We start from the raw sequence: 15,482 nt of genomic DNA, 5'->3' as shown, positions 1-15,482 counted from the left end.
TACGGTTGATACATATATATAAATCATGTTTTTTCCGTAGTTTTACTGAAGTGGAAAGTCTGGAACAGTTGGTGATATTGAAAATTGTTCACGGCAAGCTTGGTTATCTGTAGCAATGTAATAGCTTTATGAGGTCGGGTTTTAGATAGCCAAACTACCTTCTATTGGTATCCTTGTTGTTTTTCTCGGTTTAGGGAGAATTTCAGAGGAATATGATGCCCTGAAACTGTAGATTCCCACTTCTTGCAGAAATAACGTAATAAAACGGACAATTTCCAGTAGAGTTTATTGTATTTGCACGGTATCCAGTCCTTTCAGAAGCTTGCCAAGTATCACCGTCTGTTCCACTTTACACATCATTGATAATTTATAGTGCTCTCCTTGATGCAATAACGCAGCAAGCATCTAATAAATTGCCTTTTCATTTTCTTTCCATATTCAACTCAACCACAACATGGAATTGACGTGCGGAAAATGAAATAAAATGAAACACTTTTCAATGTGGGATAAATTGTACGTGTTTTGCCTGGCCGACTGCTGATGATGATGATGATGATTCTTCCGCCAACTTGAATCCTTTTCGGTCCTGGTGGTTTTCGCAACGGTTACGAACGACGCATACATCTCACTTTCTGGCGGGCATTGGTTCCGGATATGCCCAACGATGCCACCCCCATTTTGCATATTGCTATCATTCGCAACGCTTAAATGCATTTAAATAATGAAAACCATAGCAGGGAGCCGTTATGATGGTGTACGGTCTGGACCACGAAACTTCAAACACAGACAAACTATTTAATTTGGTATGTCTGTACGGGAATGTGGCACGGGTGAGTTGTGGTTTTCCTTTTTTTCCTAGATTCCATTTAATTTTTCCTTGCATTATACACTTTACCTTTCTTTAACTAAAGTCAGTGAGTCAATGCATTTACCTTCTTAAGTATTTGCTTTGGTTTCCACGACTAAAAAAGTTCCAAGGATTTCTTTTTTTCAGAATATGTAAATTTCTACTTGGCCTCATTTTTTCGGTAGGAAGAAATTTACATTTTCTATGTCTCATTTTCATCTGGGAGTTTTCCCTTACTTTAGAAAAGGTAAATTTGCTTTTTGGAGCGCTTAATAAACTCACGATATTTATAGGAAATAAGCCTATAATAACTGCGTAAAATGGACTCATCTAAAGATTACTTCCTCCAAAATACGTGTAGCGGGAACTGTTACACTTTTAGCGGAAATCAGATTACACTGAGTTTTCTGCAAAGTTGCGTTGAGATTGGATTTTTAAATTAAATTACGAAGGCAGTGGCTTGATCGATAAAGACATTAACAAGGGATGGAGTAAAAGAAGATGCAAATGGGAAAGATAATCTATTCATTCCTTGATTCGTAACAAGATTTCGAAAAAAAATTAGGAATAGGTAACCAATTTGAATAGAGTACTATAAAACGAAAGAGAGGGTCGATAACTATTCGGAATTTTCAGGAAGGATAATCATTGAATCAGTATATAAAAGCTCTCACGAGTTGCAATGACCTATTTAGATTCTTTCCTCCTATACCATGGCGAGTTGTAATTAACTGGTTTTGTTCTCATTCGATGTGTTTGCTGCTTTTTATTTTTTTTGTTTTGGAGTATCCGTGACTGCCACTTAAAAAATCTTGTTGATGATAGAACAAGTGCTTAAATTAAGTGTGTAAACCATATCAAAAGGCTTATTTTCATGTATTTCTTTGATATGTTCTTAGTGGAAAGAATTAATTGGAATTCATCCAACTTGGGAGATTATATTAGTCATATTTCGAGCCATTTCTGAAATTGTTTTGAATAATTTATGCCACAAATAACAAAGTTACGCGGCATTAATTAATTAAACATTTCCCAGCTGTTTAAAGAAAGTGGTTCTATTGTCATCATTCTATTTTCACTAATTATGCAAAAAAGCACCCTTAAAAATGCAATCTCATCCGATATGTTGGTTCGTATTCTTGGTAATTTTAAAGAGAATCATATCTCCATTTCGTAGTGATCGGTTTATTAACTTTTGAGTTAAAATTCTCACAATTGAGAAAAACGCGTTTCAAAAAAAGAAAATTCTTTGAAAAATCGCCTTTCGGATATGCAGACATTTCTTACCCTTAATTACACACAACATGTAGTTGCAACAAATTTAATGCACTCGTACAAGGTACTGACACCAAGTAGTTACAAATACGCTATTTACATAGCGCCGCAGGATTCCGTAAGGACATAAAGCGACTACTTTCTGAGCATTTGAGCCTGAGCCTGAACCCGATAGACGTTCGGTTCTACCTCATAAAATCTAAAGAAACATGAAGTAAATCTGTCTGTGTGTGTTTTGATAAACCCAAAAAGTATCAAAAGTCATTCAGACTTCAAACTACTAAAACCACCTCTCACCTACTGTGTTCCACCGACTTCAGTTTTATTGGCTTACTCGTGCAGTGAAAATTGTTACCTCCTGACCGGTCCTTCATAGACGTTTTATGTATCGAAACTCGTCCTGAATATAACTTATCCCGCCGCTTACTTTTTTCCACATTTTTTACAATTCGACTATTTATTGATTGATCTTTTCTACTGATAAACTGGAAATAGTCTCCCTAGATGCTCCGCATCTTCGTACTTCAATTGAGTATTCAGGACATTAGGAACAATAGTTATACGCAAAACGATAACTACGCCGAGTAGTAATGGACATTTCCATTACTGTGGACCATCCAAAGCTGGATATTTTAAGCCAGCTACAACTTTTATGAGCATTATATCAACGTTCCTTTCACATGAGTGTCGTCGTTATCTCCTCCGACCGCTGCGCCTCGGCATTATGATCATTTGGTACCTCGCAATCCTACAATCCTGGCACCTCCTCAGTCAAAATGTCAATGGGTATCTATGAATGCTGTTTCGTCTAACTTCTTAGTTAGCTCAGCGGATATACTATCGATAGTCTTCTCTTATTCGCTTTAACGACAAATTCTCTCCTACAGTAACGTCTTCGGTCATTTGGGTATTCTAACGTTAGGATCATGCCAGTTAAGGCTATTACAACTTGCTTCGTTTCTTTGATGTCTGTATTGCATTAGAGTTTCTTATCCATGAAATAGTTGATTGTTTGAATATACCTGGGTATAGCCAGCCAGTTTAATAATTTTAAGATACGCTTCCATTGTGCAGAGTTAAAACCATCCTTTACACATAGCACTGGCATTTTTCTGTCGCATTATGTTCGCAGGTACTTCCTCTTTCAGACTACATTCACTACTCACTGTCACTGTCTGGCAGCGCAAAATTGCGACGAAAAAACTTGCAGAAATATCAGTCTCCTGTTATTCGACACCTTGTTTTCCTACTTGAGAGACCCTATGTTGAATCCTCTCGTGATGACAATGCGATATTATATGCTTGCTTCCAATAATATTAGTTTATGAAGCTGTTCCTCGTACTCAGTGCTTACCACACTTGACAGGGCATATTAACTATAAAGATGAATATTTATTTTAGGCCTTATCAATCTGTCCCTAATCCGCCCAAGTTCCACAATTTCTGCTATTGTCGGTGATCCTTATCGCATCATATTTTCCTCTATTCCGCTAATAATTACCTCGGTCACATAAAACTCGTGGACTCACTGTCACTGGCCAACAGCCAAGCGCCGTCTTAGTTGAAGTTTATTCTAATAAGCCTCATTTGCTCCTGACTTTCGGATTACTTTTGCACAGTAGAGACTTCCCGCTTCCACCCTTGCACAATATGCATTCAAGGTCATTTTCGCTCGGGTCAGCTGCTTAAGGCGCAAGAGATTGTCTACCAACTTCTGATAGTTGAGTGTCCTATGATCCTGCATACTACTGTTCTGGAGTTTTGTGTAAAAAAAGCTGACCATTTGAACTGTTTTTTTGGCTTTAGAGTAGATGTTCGGGAATTTGCTTTTCTCTTCTGGGATTCCCATAGAAAACCCGATTTGATTTGCAGATACTGTGATTTTGGCGATGTTGCCTCTGTGGAGTTTTTGCACATCTTTGACTTTAGAAACTTTGTGCCAGTATCCTTCGTCATTTCTCTCTGGGTACGCTCTCTATTGCATTTCGATTAGGCTTGCTCAAAGCTTTTTGTAACAAAAGTTAACTGAACGGTGGAGGAATTGCCTTGGTCTTTGGACAGCCCTACAGGCGCTGTGTGCTTCGGCGCCGAATTCAGTTTCTTCATGGTTTTTCACAGAAGTTTTTCATTGCGGTTACTTTCATGTAATGGTAGCCGTTGTGCTTCAGCGCAGAGAAAAATGTCAATCTCCTTATCGCAGAAATACTGCCTCTTCACAGCTATGACCACTAAAACGGCTGTCATTATAAATACCTGATTACCTTTCTCTCCTCCTTCTCAATTGTGGGTTTCCTTCAACGGCGTCCAAGTAACCCAGCAAAGCAGCGTTAATATCTAAACCGCAGTTCATTTTTCGGGATTATGGCGGAGTGGCCCTGTTCTATTTCAGCAAGCAGCAAATCAGTATTGAAGAAACCATCGATCTTTCTGTCCAATTATGAGTGGATTTCACTTCATTAAAATCTTTGTAATCATTCACTTATTCGAATTGAATATTCCAAAGCTATGAAGGATCATACCCGGTAGTCCATCCTAATCTTTGGACAACCATTACTAGAGTGTTTTCGTCTATTTAGACGGCAAAAATATTTCTTAAGAGGTTATGCTACGCAGGCTTATTGAAATAGGCAATTTTTATGTACATTTTGTTAAATGAAATGAACTAGAATAGAGAGTCTATAGTTTTTACATGGCTTACGGTCACCGGAAATATTTGGGGCGAAAAATGCCGCTATCACAGTTAAAATTTGAAGTTGTTATTGAGTCAGACGCTTGGTGGGCGAACTATTAGTAGAAATGACAGAAGATTTTGCAAAATGCCACGCGCTGTGTTGAGATATTGAAGTCTGTGAAGTCCAAACCGGAGTCTCAAACACCTCAACTACACTGTTGCTATCTGTCTGCTCTCTCACCGAGTCATGAACCTTGGCCAAATTGCTCTGTTTGGACGCAAGCAGAATCGGACTGAAGATAAACACCAACGAAGTCAAGGCTCTCAGTGTGACGGGTCATCTCATGCTCTCTATCTGCGTTAATGGGCATAGCTTCGAAGGCGTCTATCAATTTGTCCATCTTGGCAGCGAGGTTTCTGTTGACAGTGGTACCGAGCTTGATATCATCGGACACATTCACGCACGAAGAACCCCTCCGTCCTATTCTATATGAGCAGCACATGGAAGTGGTCACCATTGTTACTCTCGAGGTAATTTGACCTAAGACAATTTCTGATGGTAATCTAAATCGATGTACGAGCCCGTCACCGCTGGATGTGATCACTTTAGGGCGAAAGTGACAGTGAATAGATCATATTTGAAGAAAGAGCGGCAAATGCATTGCAGTTAATTTCGGCGAACCGGCAAAAATAACGCATTGGCGTCGTGGACCCGTCACGCTCTTTTTAGGAAAGCATTCTCGGTTGCATCCGAGTTTGCCTCCGGGTATATTTATTTGGGAATAAATATAACTTTTACGCCCCGCGAAGTAACATAATTGGGATATAAGCATGTATGATATATATTCCTATTTGTCCAGTCTAGGACATTATTTCCAAAACCATTTTGTCGTTCTTTGGTTTACTAAGAAGGCCGTGTCTCCCTAGTTATCTTAATCCCAGAAATGACTGGTGTCCGGGATAATTATTCGGGTGCCTAATAGAGGTTTGTATAACGGCGGAAATCACACTATTATTGACATATTTATAATAGGTCAAAGTTATTACTTTTGTGCGAATTTCTAACTTACTTCTTACTTTGAATGTCAGTGTCATATTACAGTGAATGGTCTAATACTTCTTGAATGAGGTATATAAATGCCTGACTGCTGATACGGACACTAGGGACTAACTCCTGTAACGTGAAGGTTCCAAGTTCAAAGAAGAATTGACTGCATATTTGTTCGTTGGCCCTCTTCATACCAGCTTGGGGATTATAAGAAAAATACTAACTATCTATCCAACGGCATTAAAAAAATTTCAAGGTTATTCTGAATACTAAGATGCTCCAAAAGAACAAAGCTAATCTGCTCCTTAGCTAGAAGCCAAATGTAGCCTTTTTCGTACACCTCATTTGTACTCAGGTAGTAGCTTCAACCCCATTTATACTCTCGAAGGCACATTTTGGTCGCAAGAGATTATGCAGTATATATTTAGTGAGTTAAAGCAGCTGTAAATTTCTTTCGCCCTCATCACATGCTATTATAGCCTGATTAGGTCATATGATTATATTGTATAAGACCATTTACTTCACGAGCCGTTGCTACAAGTTGAGTTTTAGCAGTTTCTGACACACCTTTATTCTCTCCCATTTATGTTGATATTCGGGACCATCAGAAAATCTCTACCGCTTTTTCAGAAATCATTTCCCATCGACCTTGGCGCAGCTCAAGTTTGCAGTTTCCACACAGGTGGTATTTTCGGTCGGCATGTGCCTGAAGACGAAATTTTTCAAAGCCAGCTTTGTCCGAATCTGCTTTTGTGCAGAGGCGAAAATTTGACCCCAGCATATGACACCGGCAGAAGCCTTGTTTTATTTATGCTAGCAAGTAGAGTTGAGCTTTCACTTGTGCATTGAAGACTGGGTTTCAATATCGTAAATGAAATTGTGATATATATCACCAATGTAACAGACAGAGACATTTAAGGTCTAGCGCCCTATGCACTGCTTTATGCAAAGCTGAACTCGAGCACTTTGTTCGAAAACGGAATGATCGCCTCATGCAACACAGTCTCATATTGCATCTGGATAAAACAGAATTTGTGACGACCGATCATATTGAAAGCAGCATTACCACTGTGAGCGGTAGTGATCTATTAGTCAGTGGTGAACTGCATTATGAAATTGACGCATTAGCGCAACTTAGATGAAGTGGTGTTCCACAACTGGTTAAGTCCTTGAGGGTTTTACAAGAGCACCTGTCTGGAAGACTTAATCCCACGGATTGATTTTGTGACCACAATCAGAACACCGCTGTGACAAGCAACAGCGGTACCAGTCTATACCATGTGCATGTCTTAGCATTCATACTGGTGGATGCAAGACGTACCTAAATCTCTACCGAACTAAGAAGTACGTCACCCGTGTTGAGACGCAACACCACGCCGAGGCTCGAAGGTCTCTTCTCGCTTGAGCATAACCACAACCCCCAAAAAACTCCCACTAAGAGGCCAACCGCAAACAACCGAGCTTTCAAATACAACGGGAGTCCAGGGGCTATCTCGGTTCCCATGGTACCAGTATACCCTTGGTAAGGTTTCGTGACCAAATTGCCACTTCAGATGAATCCCGGTGAAGAGTCGGGTCTGATCGCCCTGATTAGGCCTTTGGAGTATTTGCCTACTGCATCACGGCCGGCAAGCCAAAGTGAGTAAAGCGTCTCCCAGCCACCACTATGGAGGTTCTCCTCGGCCACTTGATTTCACCGCCACCTCTGAGCACCTCCACAACTGGTTGTGATCAAAGCATCAACAAACGTCTTAAGTCGATAATTTACGGCAGTGTAGTCCGCCCTATCGCTCTCTATGGTTTAAAATGTTGGTCGACTTTGAAAGACAATGAGCGGCGTCCCGCGATAATGGAGACGAAAATGTTACGTTGGACCAGAGGCATAACACGTCATGATCACGTCCGCAATGTGGATATTCGCGATCGGTCCGATCTTGGACAAATTGCGGAAGAGGCGTATTCGATTGTATGGTCGCGTAATTCGCGCTAACCAGAGTCCCTTTGCCAAAATTGGTCTCAACATCGAAGTCGATGGGTCACGACCTAAAGGCCAGCTGAATTAACGGTGGCTTGATACACTTGGGTGATGATTTTAAAGCCTTTCAACTGCATCTAAAGAAAACAATAAAGATTGGAGGCTGCAACTTTAAGATCGTTGAAAATTTCTCCTATCTAAGGCCAAAAATCGCAACCGATAACAGCTATGACGATTAAATCTGCGCACGGTTGTCGGCTGCCAACAGAGCTTTTTTCAGTTTACAAAAACTGTTTCGTTCGAAACGTCTCACCATAGAGTCGAAGCTCTTACTGTACAAGACTATGATTTTGGCAGTCCTAATTTATTCCTCGGGAACCTAGGTTCTTAGCAAAAAAAACTACGAACTCTTGGCCGCGCAAAGACCCTGCAAAGAATTTTCGAAAATAAATGGATGATTCCGTTGCCTACATAATGAACTATGACCGATACCACTACCGGGCGGCCACTTAATCCGTATGGATGACGATGATTCAGCCCAGAAAGTCTATAAGGGTAAGGACGCCAGACAGCTTTTAGGGATATCGAATTGGTGGACCTTGGCGCAAAACCGGGATATCTAGAGTTCCTTATTAAGGCAGGCCTGGACGGGATACCGGATGTTGCACCGTTGATGATGATGAACTGCATCTAGATCAGGCCTCTGGCAGGATAAAATGGTACAACCGATCAAGACAAACTGATCTCATTTCTGAACAGGGCAAAGGCTGAAGAAGAAGAAGTGAAATTATGCCACATTCGAGTCTGAATTCGTATTTTTCATGGAGGAACGTAGGGCTTGACCATCCAAATTGGAATATGGTTTTCGTTAATTTTTCATTATTTCTTCCTGCAGGCTTACCTTGGCTTTGGGTATGATTACTGCTTATTTGTAGGATTCCCATCTAGTTTCCCATCTAGTTTGTTGTGAGATTTCTTTAATTGACCTGATTTCCCTCTTCCACCGCGGCAAAATAGAGAGCCTTCCTAAACGCTAATGAAAAGAGGTGAAAGTCGCCGTCTAGGTCTGCCGGAACCTGGCACACTTATGCCACTTTTCTTGTGATTTTGGGATAGCTCTGCCCTCTCATAGCCTACTGTGTAGGGCCAACTTTCACGTTCATTGCAAATCTTTATGCCGACGGATTGGAGCTTCGAGTAACAATTGCACCAGTATGCTGGAAGTGCTCATGCAATACACTAGGTTACTATAGTTAGTCAGTGACGGCTTCTCTCCAAAAATTCCTTTTTTTTTAATGCGAGTAAAAATGGTGTTCAATGCGTCCTCCAATTTTTGGATTTTGTTTTTATTGTTTTACTCTTATTGAAATAAGTTAATCAGAACACAAAATCAATTTAATAATTAAATCATAAAAGCGCAACATAAACAAAAGGCATGTCGTTGTTAATCGTGGCACCCAACCTGCCTTGAACCATTTAAGTCCGCCAATTCAGAATGTAATTTACTACTTGTTTCAGTTGATTGCACTTCGTCTTGCTTACATATGTATATGCAAAATTCTAAGATACCATGTTGTTTCGATAAGTGCGTGTATATCTGTTCTGTATGAGCAATATTTTTACACTAGAAACATGCAGGGTGGTACTTTAACTTTAATTTCAATCAACACTGATTAAATTTCAATTTATGCCCTCTATATGCGCGACCTAGTGGGTGACAATCGGCGAGAAAGTCAAAAAGCGTTTCTGGTGAGGTTTGGTTCAACTCTTAGAAGTATTATGCACTTGATTGAACAATTGCTGCCCCAAGGCTTCCTTGCAGAAGTCAAAGTTTCGTCGTACTTGAAATGCCTCGTGAAACTAAATCTTTTTAGCGTAACTTCTATGAATTTTCTTCCATCTTCGACGTAAACAACATCTTATGCTCACCTACATTTTATTCAACAAGTTTTCCACCCATTGATAGCTTGTTTCAATTTTCCTGCTACGTGCCTTGAGAAACAACCACCCGACCCAAGAGCAGCTTTATGTAATTCAACCTCTTTCTTAAATGCTGTATCTCAAAGCAAATGAATCAGAGTAGATACTCTGAAGTGGTGTGGTGTAAAGGGTGCCCAGGCTTGAATCCTGCATTAAGAGATACAGCAGAATAATAGAACATGCAAAAGTGCAATACGAACTAATCTATAACAAGTGCATTCTCGAGAGATGGTATCTGCGGTTTAATGATTCACTGTATGCGGTTTGATAGTCGGCCTAGTATTTGTGGTTGATACGAAATACAATCCATTAGATATAAACCGCGCTATTGAAACCATTCAGTTTGTAGCGGGATACCACTAAAGACATGTTGGAATTGAATAGAAAATAGGGTTACTGAAAAGTTTTACTCCAAATACTGAAATACTTCAGTAAACATAAATACTTGTACTCAAGTTTACGACATGAATCAAGCTTCTTATTGATATCAACAAGATGTGAAACGCATGAGGGTCATAAAGTTCGAAAGCTATAAAGACTTTACCACTGGTTTGATGGACCTTATAACCCATACAGGAGGGGTTGGAATAAAGCTGTAACTTCACCAGGCAAATGAATGAAGTAGTTTCCGCTCTGAAAACGAGTAGTTGAAAAGCTCCATTGTTGCTATCAAGACTTGCATATGTACTTATTATGGCATCTGTTTACTCTTTTGTAGAGTATGCGGCATCTAACATATAACAAGGGCATTTTATTGCTATTTTCACCCTCAGCTCGTTTTAAGTTCGACTTTGTTTAAATTTCTTTATCACTAAACCTAATGCAGTGCAAACGGCAACCCTACAGCACTGTAGCAAGCAGAATAAAATATTATAATAAATAGATAAAATGCGAAAATTCCGCTGTGGCCACTCTCGAGTGCGAATGTGAAGGGAGGAAGGGTGGATAGTTTCAGACTGAGCGGCTGTATGCCTCCGCAGTGTTTCAGTGGATAGGCTAGGAAAATGCAGAAACGTTAGGGTCTTGCAAATTACTCACGAAGGAAGCTATCGTCACATTTTGCAGTTAGTGATGTACCAACTAATTAAAAGAATCTCTTCTCCTAAGGTTAGGTGTAGATAACCCACGGCAATCAGGCGCCACGATGACCAGGGTATGGCTTCGGCAGATTCTCATAAAGCAGCGGATGAAATAGATTGAGGAAATGAACTTCTTTATCATCAGGGAGGGGGGGGGGGCATCGGACGATACCCACCCACGCACCCGGGAGGGTGCAGCAGGCTCCAAACCGATACGGCTTCATTACTCACAGAAATATAAACCCAGCGGGCATCAAGCAGCGTTTCGGCTTCAGGTCACCTTGTGAACTGGTGGCCAAAAGTCGATGAGGATAGATGCGGCGACATTAACCCTCTCGCAAGCACTTTTCTTCACCGTCGGATTGAAGCCTTCGTCAAGGTTCAGTACAAATTGCTAAAGGCGCGCTCAGACTTTTTGCAAATGGATTCTTTTCATAGACCAGCTACTCGAAGGCTCTATGCATCTTCAGCAACTCCAGGAACCTTAGCTGTGATGACATTGCGTCTCGAACCCTTGTATATGGCGATGTCAGGCTATACGGTCGGAAGATTCGCGTTCGTGTTATTGATTTGAGTGGCCGAACAGATCTACTATGAAAAATTCATTTGAAAACTCGACGCGAATCATTACGACATGACACCGTTAGGTTGACTCAAATCAACATTGACAATACCGGCAGCCCGGTGGAAAATAAAACGCAAAGGACTTGCCGAAACTATGCCATGCTCAGTAAAACACCCGTACTTGAAATTTTGGACACATTCAAGCTGGAATTTTTTATTGTATGCAGTAGGTCGCGACCGTATCGCGGCAGCCACTCCAAATGTGTTCAGAACGAAACGTATGCGAAATACCAGTGGCACTTTTTCATTTCACTCAACGAATCCCATCAAAGCTTCCGGACAATGCAGTTTTCGGTAGCGGAAGCGAAAGAAGGGGTGGATTCCAAGGGTTATTTGGCAGCATTCTGACCATGCTGAGTAGGCTGCCTGAAACCCGCCGTGCCACATTTTTGCAAATATTACCGTAAACGGGGTTTGGTAATCCATGAATAGCTCCAAGAACTGGACGGGAAAAGAGAGACCTGGATCGGGTATAGAATTTCTAATCTAAAAAGTTACCAAGTACACATTATTGGTTGAGACATAATATAATCAGGTCATTAGTCGGTCGGAGGAATAACCACCCTTTCTCACTTCGGGGATTAGCTACCTTATTCCTAAAAAGTTCACCGAGCGGCACCCCGTAGGTGAAAGACCGGTTATTTGCTTGTCAATACATTAGTCAGGGTCATCCTAGTCAGGATATCCATCTCATGGCTGTTCACTAGCATATGTATTCGAAATATTGCCACCGACGAAAACTGGTATAGAAAACGTCTATCGGCAGATACGGACTACTATGTCAAAATTTCGTAGTCCAAGCCTACTTCGAAACATCGTAGGCAGAGGCGTGGCTGAAGTTGCATCACAACATTGCAGCCAGCTAGACTGCGGCGGAGGTCGATGCATAAAAGTGGAAGACAATGCACAGTAAACACGTAATTTGTGTCTGGCGGCCGTTTGTTGATCTTAATTTGCCTATTCTGCCTTCACTGTTATGGCGCCGTGCAATGCATGGACATGCATAATGTTGTATGCATGGTGATTTGTCAGAAATTTTACATGTTTATCGGTTTGAATCGCAGGCAGTACTCGATAATTCTGCCACATTCCACACAGTAACCCTAACGTTATGTTAGTTGACAAGACGTATAACTGATGTTATTATTCTCCCATGATAGTAACCTTGAACGGGGATACGCGGAGAAGAAGGTGAGCTATGAGCCAACACCATCTAAGCCCCTGTATATTTTTTATGTAGGCGGGATCACTCGATCCTATCTGCTTAGTACTTGGTCGGGTATCAGCCAAACTTATGACAATTCGGCAAATAAGATAAAATAACAAAAATCGTGTCTTTCTAGTGTTTTTACAAGTTTTTGCTATTTTGATCGCTGCTTCTGCATAAAATAGAGTCCACAATGCTATGTCGACGAAGCGTATTACAAGGGATATTACAACCAACAAATTATATGTAATCTGCACTTTACCACTTTTGCTTATAGTTCGTGATTTTTTCATTCTCATTTCTCATTTCGAAAGAAGTCACTCCTACCCACTATCTTTTGGGAGCAACCTAGTCCAGTACTTGCATTTAACCTAGATTCGGAGCGGTAAGCAGAGGTTCGTGCTTTAGCTAAAGAACAAGGGAACATCATTTGCCTAGTTGTGGTGGATAAAGTGAGATGAAGCTGTTATTCCTCGATCCATTTCCCCAAAACAAGGTCACATATGCTTTGTCATCGTTCACAAGGAGAATTAAATGCAGTTTTGATCGCAGTGCATTAAATAGCAGAATACTTAAAAAGACTGGTGAAATTTACCATGCAATGAACGCCTTGGAATGTTCATTATTTTCTTCCTGTCTATAGATAGATTTCAGAACAACACATGCCTCTGACTGACTTATTAGCATACGCTAATAAATCGTTGCATTTCTTCAGATTTACCAACGGTCTCAGAATTGAAAACGAATGAAACGAGGAAGTTATATAAAATTGCAGCATCCAAGACATTGTGAAGTAAATGTGCAGCCCAAGGAAAGTGGAAGAGCACATAAATAGTAAACGCGACACTCAACTCATAAAAAGTGCAATTAAAGAAAAGCTAAACTATACTTGGCTTCTCGGCTGCTCTCTTACAGGATTTCATGAATGCTAGACTTCCGCATAAAAATCCGAGTTTAACTCGTAGCAGGATATTTACAAGGAGTGACATAAATGTTCCTCCTTCGCAACCCAGAACTAATGGAAAAACTTTACAATTGAGAAGAAGAACGGAGTGTTAGGATAATGTTACTTGAACTATTTTAAATATGGAAAGTTTATGACGTTCTACAATTAAGGGGGAGCCTAAGGCAAACTTTTAGTTGTATATGTTACAATGAAGATTCTGGAGTATAGGAAACAATATCTAATTAATCGTAGATCAGTCATTTGATGGAGTAGATCTCAGGGCTAGAATGGGAAATAAAATTTAAATGTGGGTTCTTGTTGAATCAATAAGTGGAAAGTTGTTTTCCCACAATCCGATTTAATGAACATGATTCAGTTCCTGGAAAATTTAGAAAATATTTGAATAAGTTAGTCTCTCATCAAGCAAAACAAAAGACAAAAAATCTAAAATGTTCTTTTTTCCCAAAATATTCTATGCATTCTTCAAAGAACTCGTATACAAGCGTCATTCTCCTTCCTCTGGAACTTTCTTCCTCGGTGTAAATTTCGGAAAATTCGCTGGGGTTTTCATTACTATTACTTATTATTTCCAATGTCACTCATCCTATCTAAATCTAGTTTGCCTAATTTTTTGTACCTTACTTTTCGGTGTTTCTATTGTCAATAGGTACAATAGAAACACCGTGTATGCTTCACTTTTTGTGCGTGTCCACACCGTTCAGAAGCAGTATTATAGGGAAACTCTTAAATGAGCAGGTCAGGACCGTAGAGAGAAAATGCGGGCCCCCTTTGCAGTCTCCTTTCGTGAGGTCTAGAACAGGTGCAAGCTTACAACCTTACAATGTTATTTCAATATATCATTGACTTAACAATTATTTCTTGACCTTATCTGGCATACCCATGAATAAACAAAGATTCCAAAAGCGCCGACCCTGCTTGTGAATGGGACAAGGCTGAGGAAAAAGGAGAAGCTACGTTATTCTATCCAGTACTTTGCTTATTTACCCTAAATTAATATAAGCAACAATGTTTTTTAGCTTTGAACATCATAATCAACTGAACAAAACAGCGAATCCGCCCAGCTTAACTGTAACTGCCAACCCAAACCCTCATTTGATATGCTGTCTAAACTAGATTCTTCGTTTTCACATATTTTATTTCATATCCCTAGCATTTAATTTCGGATTATTACTATGGTTTTAGGAATTGGAGTGCTTTTTGTTTTTTGTATTCGGATAGCACAGTGGTTGGAGCACTAGGCTGTCGTAGAAGAAGGTGGTTCGAATCTTACTGCTGGCAGAGGAATTTGTATCGTAGTTAGATGTCGAATAGCAGAGAAAGAGAGAGCTGAGTCGGCTCTGAATCTGACCTGGCGCAGCACTGACCACGTTACCCTCTGCATTGTACCATAGACCAATTATTTACCGTTACAGTCTTGAATGAAGTGTTCTAACACTTTCCAAGGTCCATATCCAATCGATGGATGGATTTGTTGAGTATTTCTTTCATAATCTTCAGGCGGAGATTGAGGCACGTGTCGGACAAAACCGTAGGGCATCTATTTTTCATTATTCCAAGCCAAAAAGCACATCCTAGTAAGTTTTTGTTGATCTTGAAAAGAATCCTTGTTTACTAGATAGCTTCGTTTGATATTCTCGTTTCAGCTCTCATATCACTAAGCCAGTTGAAAATTTATTATTTGGAGAACTATCTGGTAACATACTACAGTGTGCATGCAGAGTGCATGAGAACCTCATGCACTCCATTTTCGGAACTGCAGATCTCCTTTCTATTGACTTTTTTTTTTAATTGGGAAAAAAGTAAACTAGA

At 40.2% G+C, this 15,482-nt stretch overlaps 1 protein-coding gene across 13 annotated transcripts in view; it reads left to right on the top strand.

Annotated features, from left to right (window-relative positions):
* The window catches only part of LOC119655946 (heterogeneous nuclear ribonucleoprotein L), a 440,324-nt gene that overhangs the window by 345,101 nt on the left and 79,741 nt on the right, over positions 1 to 15,482 (top strand). For 11 of the 13 annotated variants that reach the window (XM_038062139.1, XM_038062141.1, XM_038062142.1 and 8 more), the window contains one exon: positions 735 to 830. In XM_038062139.1, the coding sequence (XP_037918067.1) occupies positions 735 to 830 (96 nt within the window). The remainder of the gene's footprint in view (positions 1 to 734; positions 831 to 15,482) is intronic. The other 2 variants (XM_038062140.1, XM_038062138.1) reach the window with 1 other exon arrangement.

The sequence above is a fragment of the Hermetia illucens genome, chromosome 4 (assembly GCF_905115235.1).
Source record: "Hermetia illucens chromosome 4, iHerIll2.2.curated.20191125, whole genome shotgun sequence".
NCBI classification, from domain to species: Eukaryota; Metazoa; Arthropoda; class Insecta; order Diptera; family Stratiomyidae; genus Hermetia; species Hermetia illucens.
This window is presented reverse-complemented; position numbering and strand designations above follow the sequence as displayed.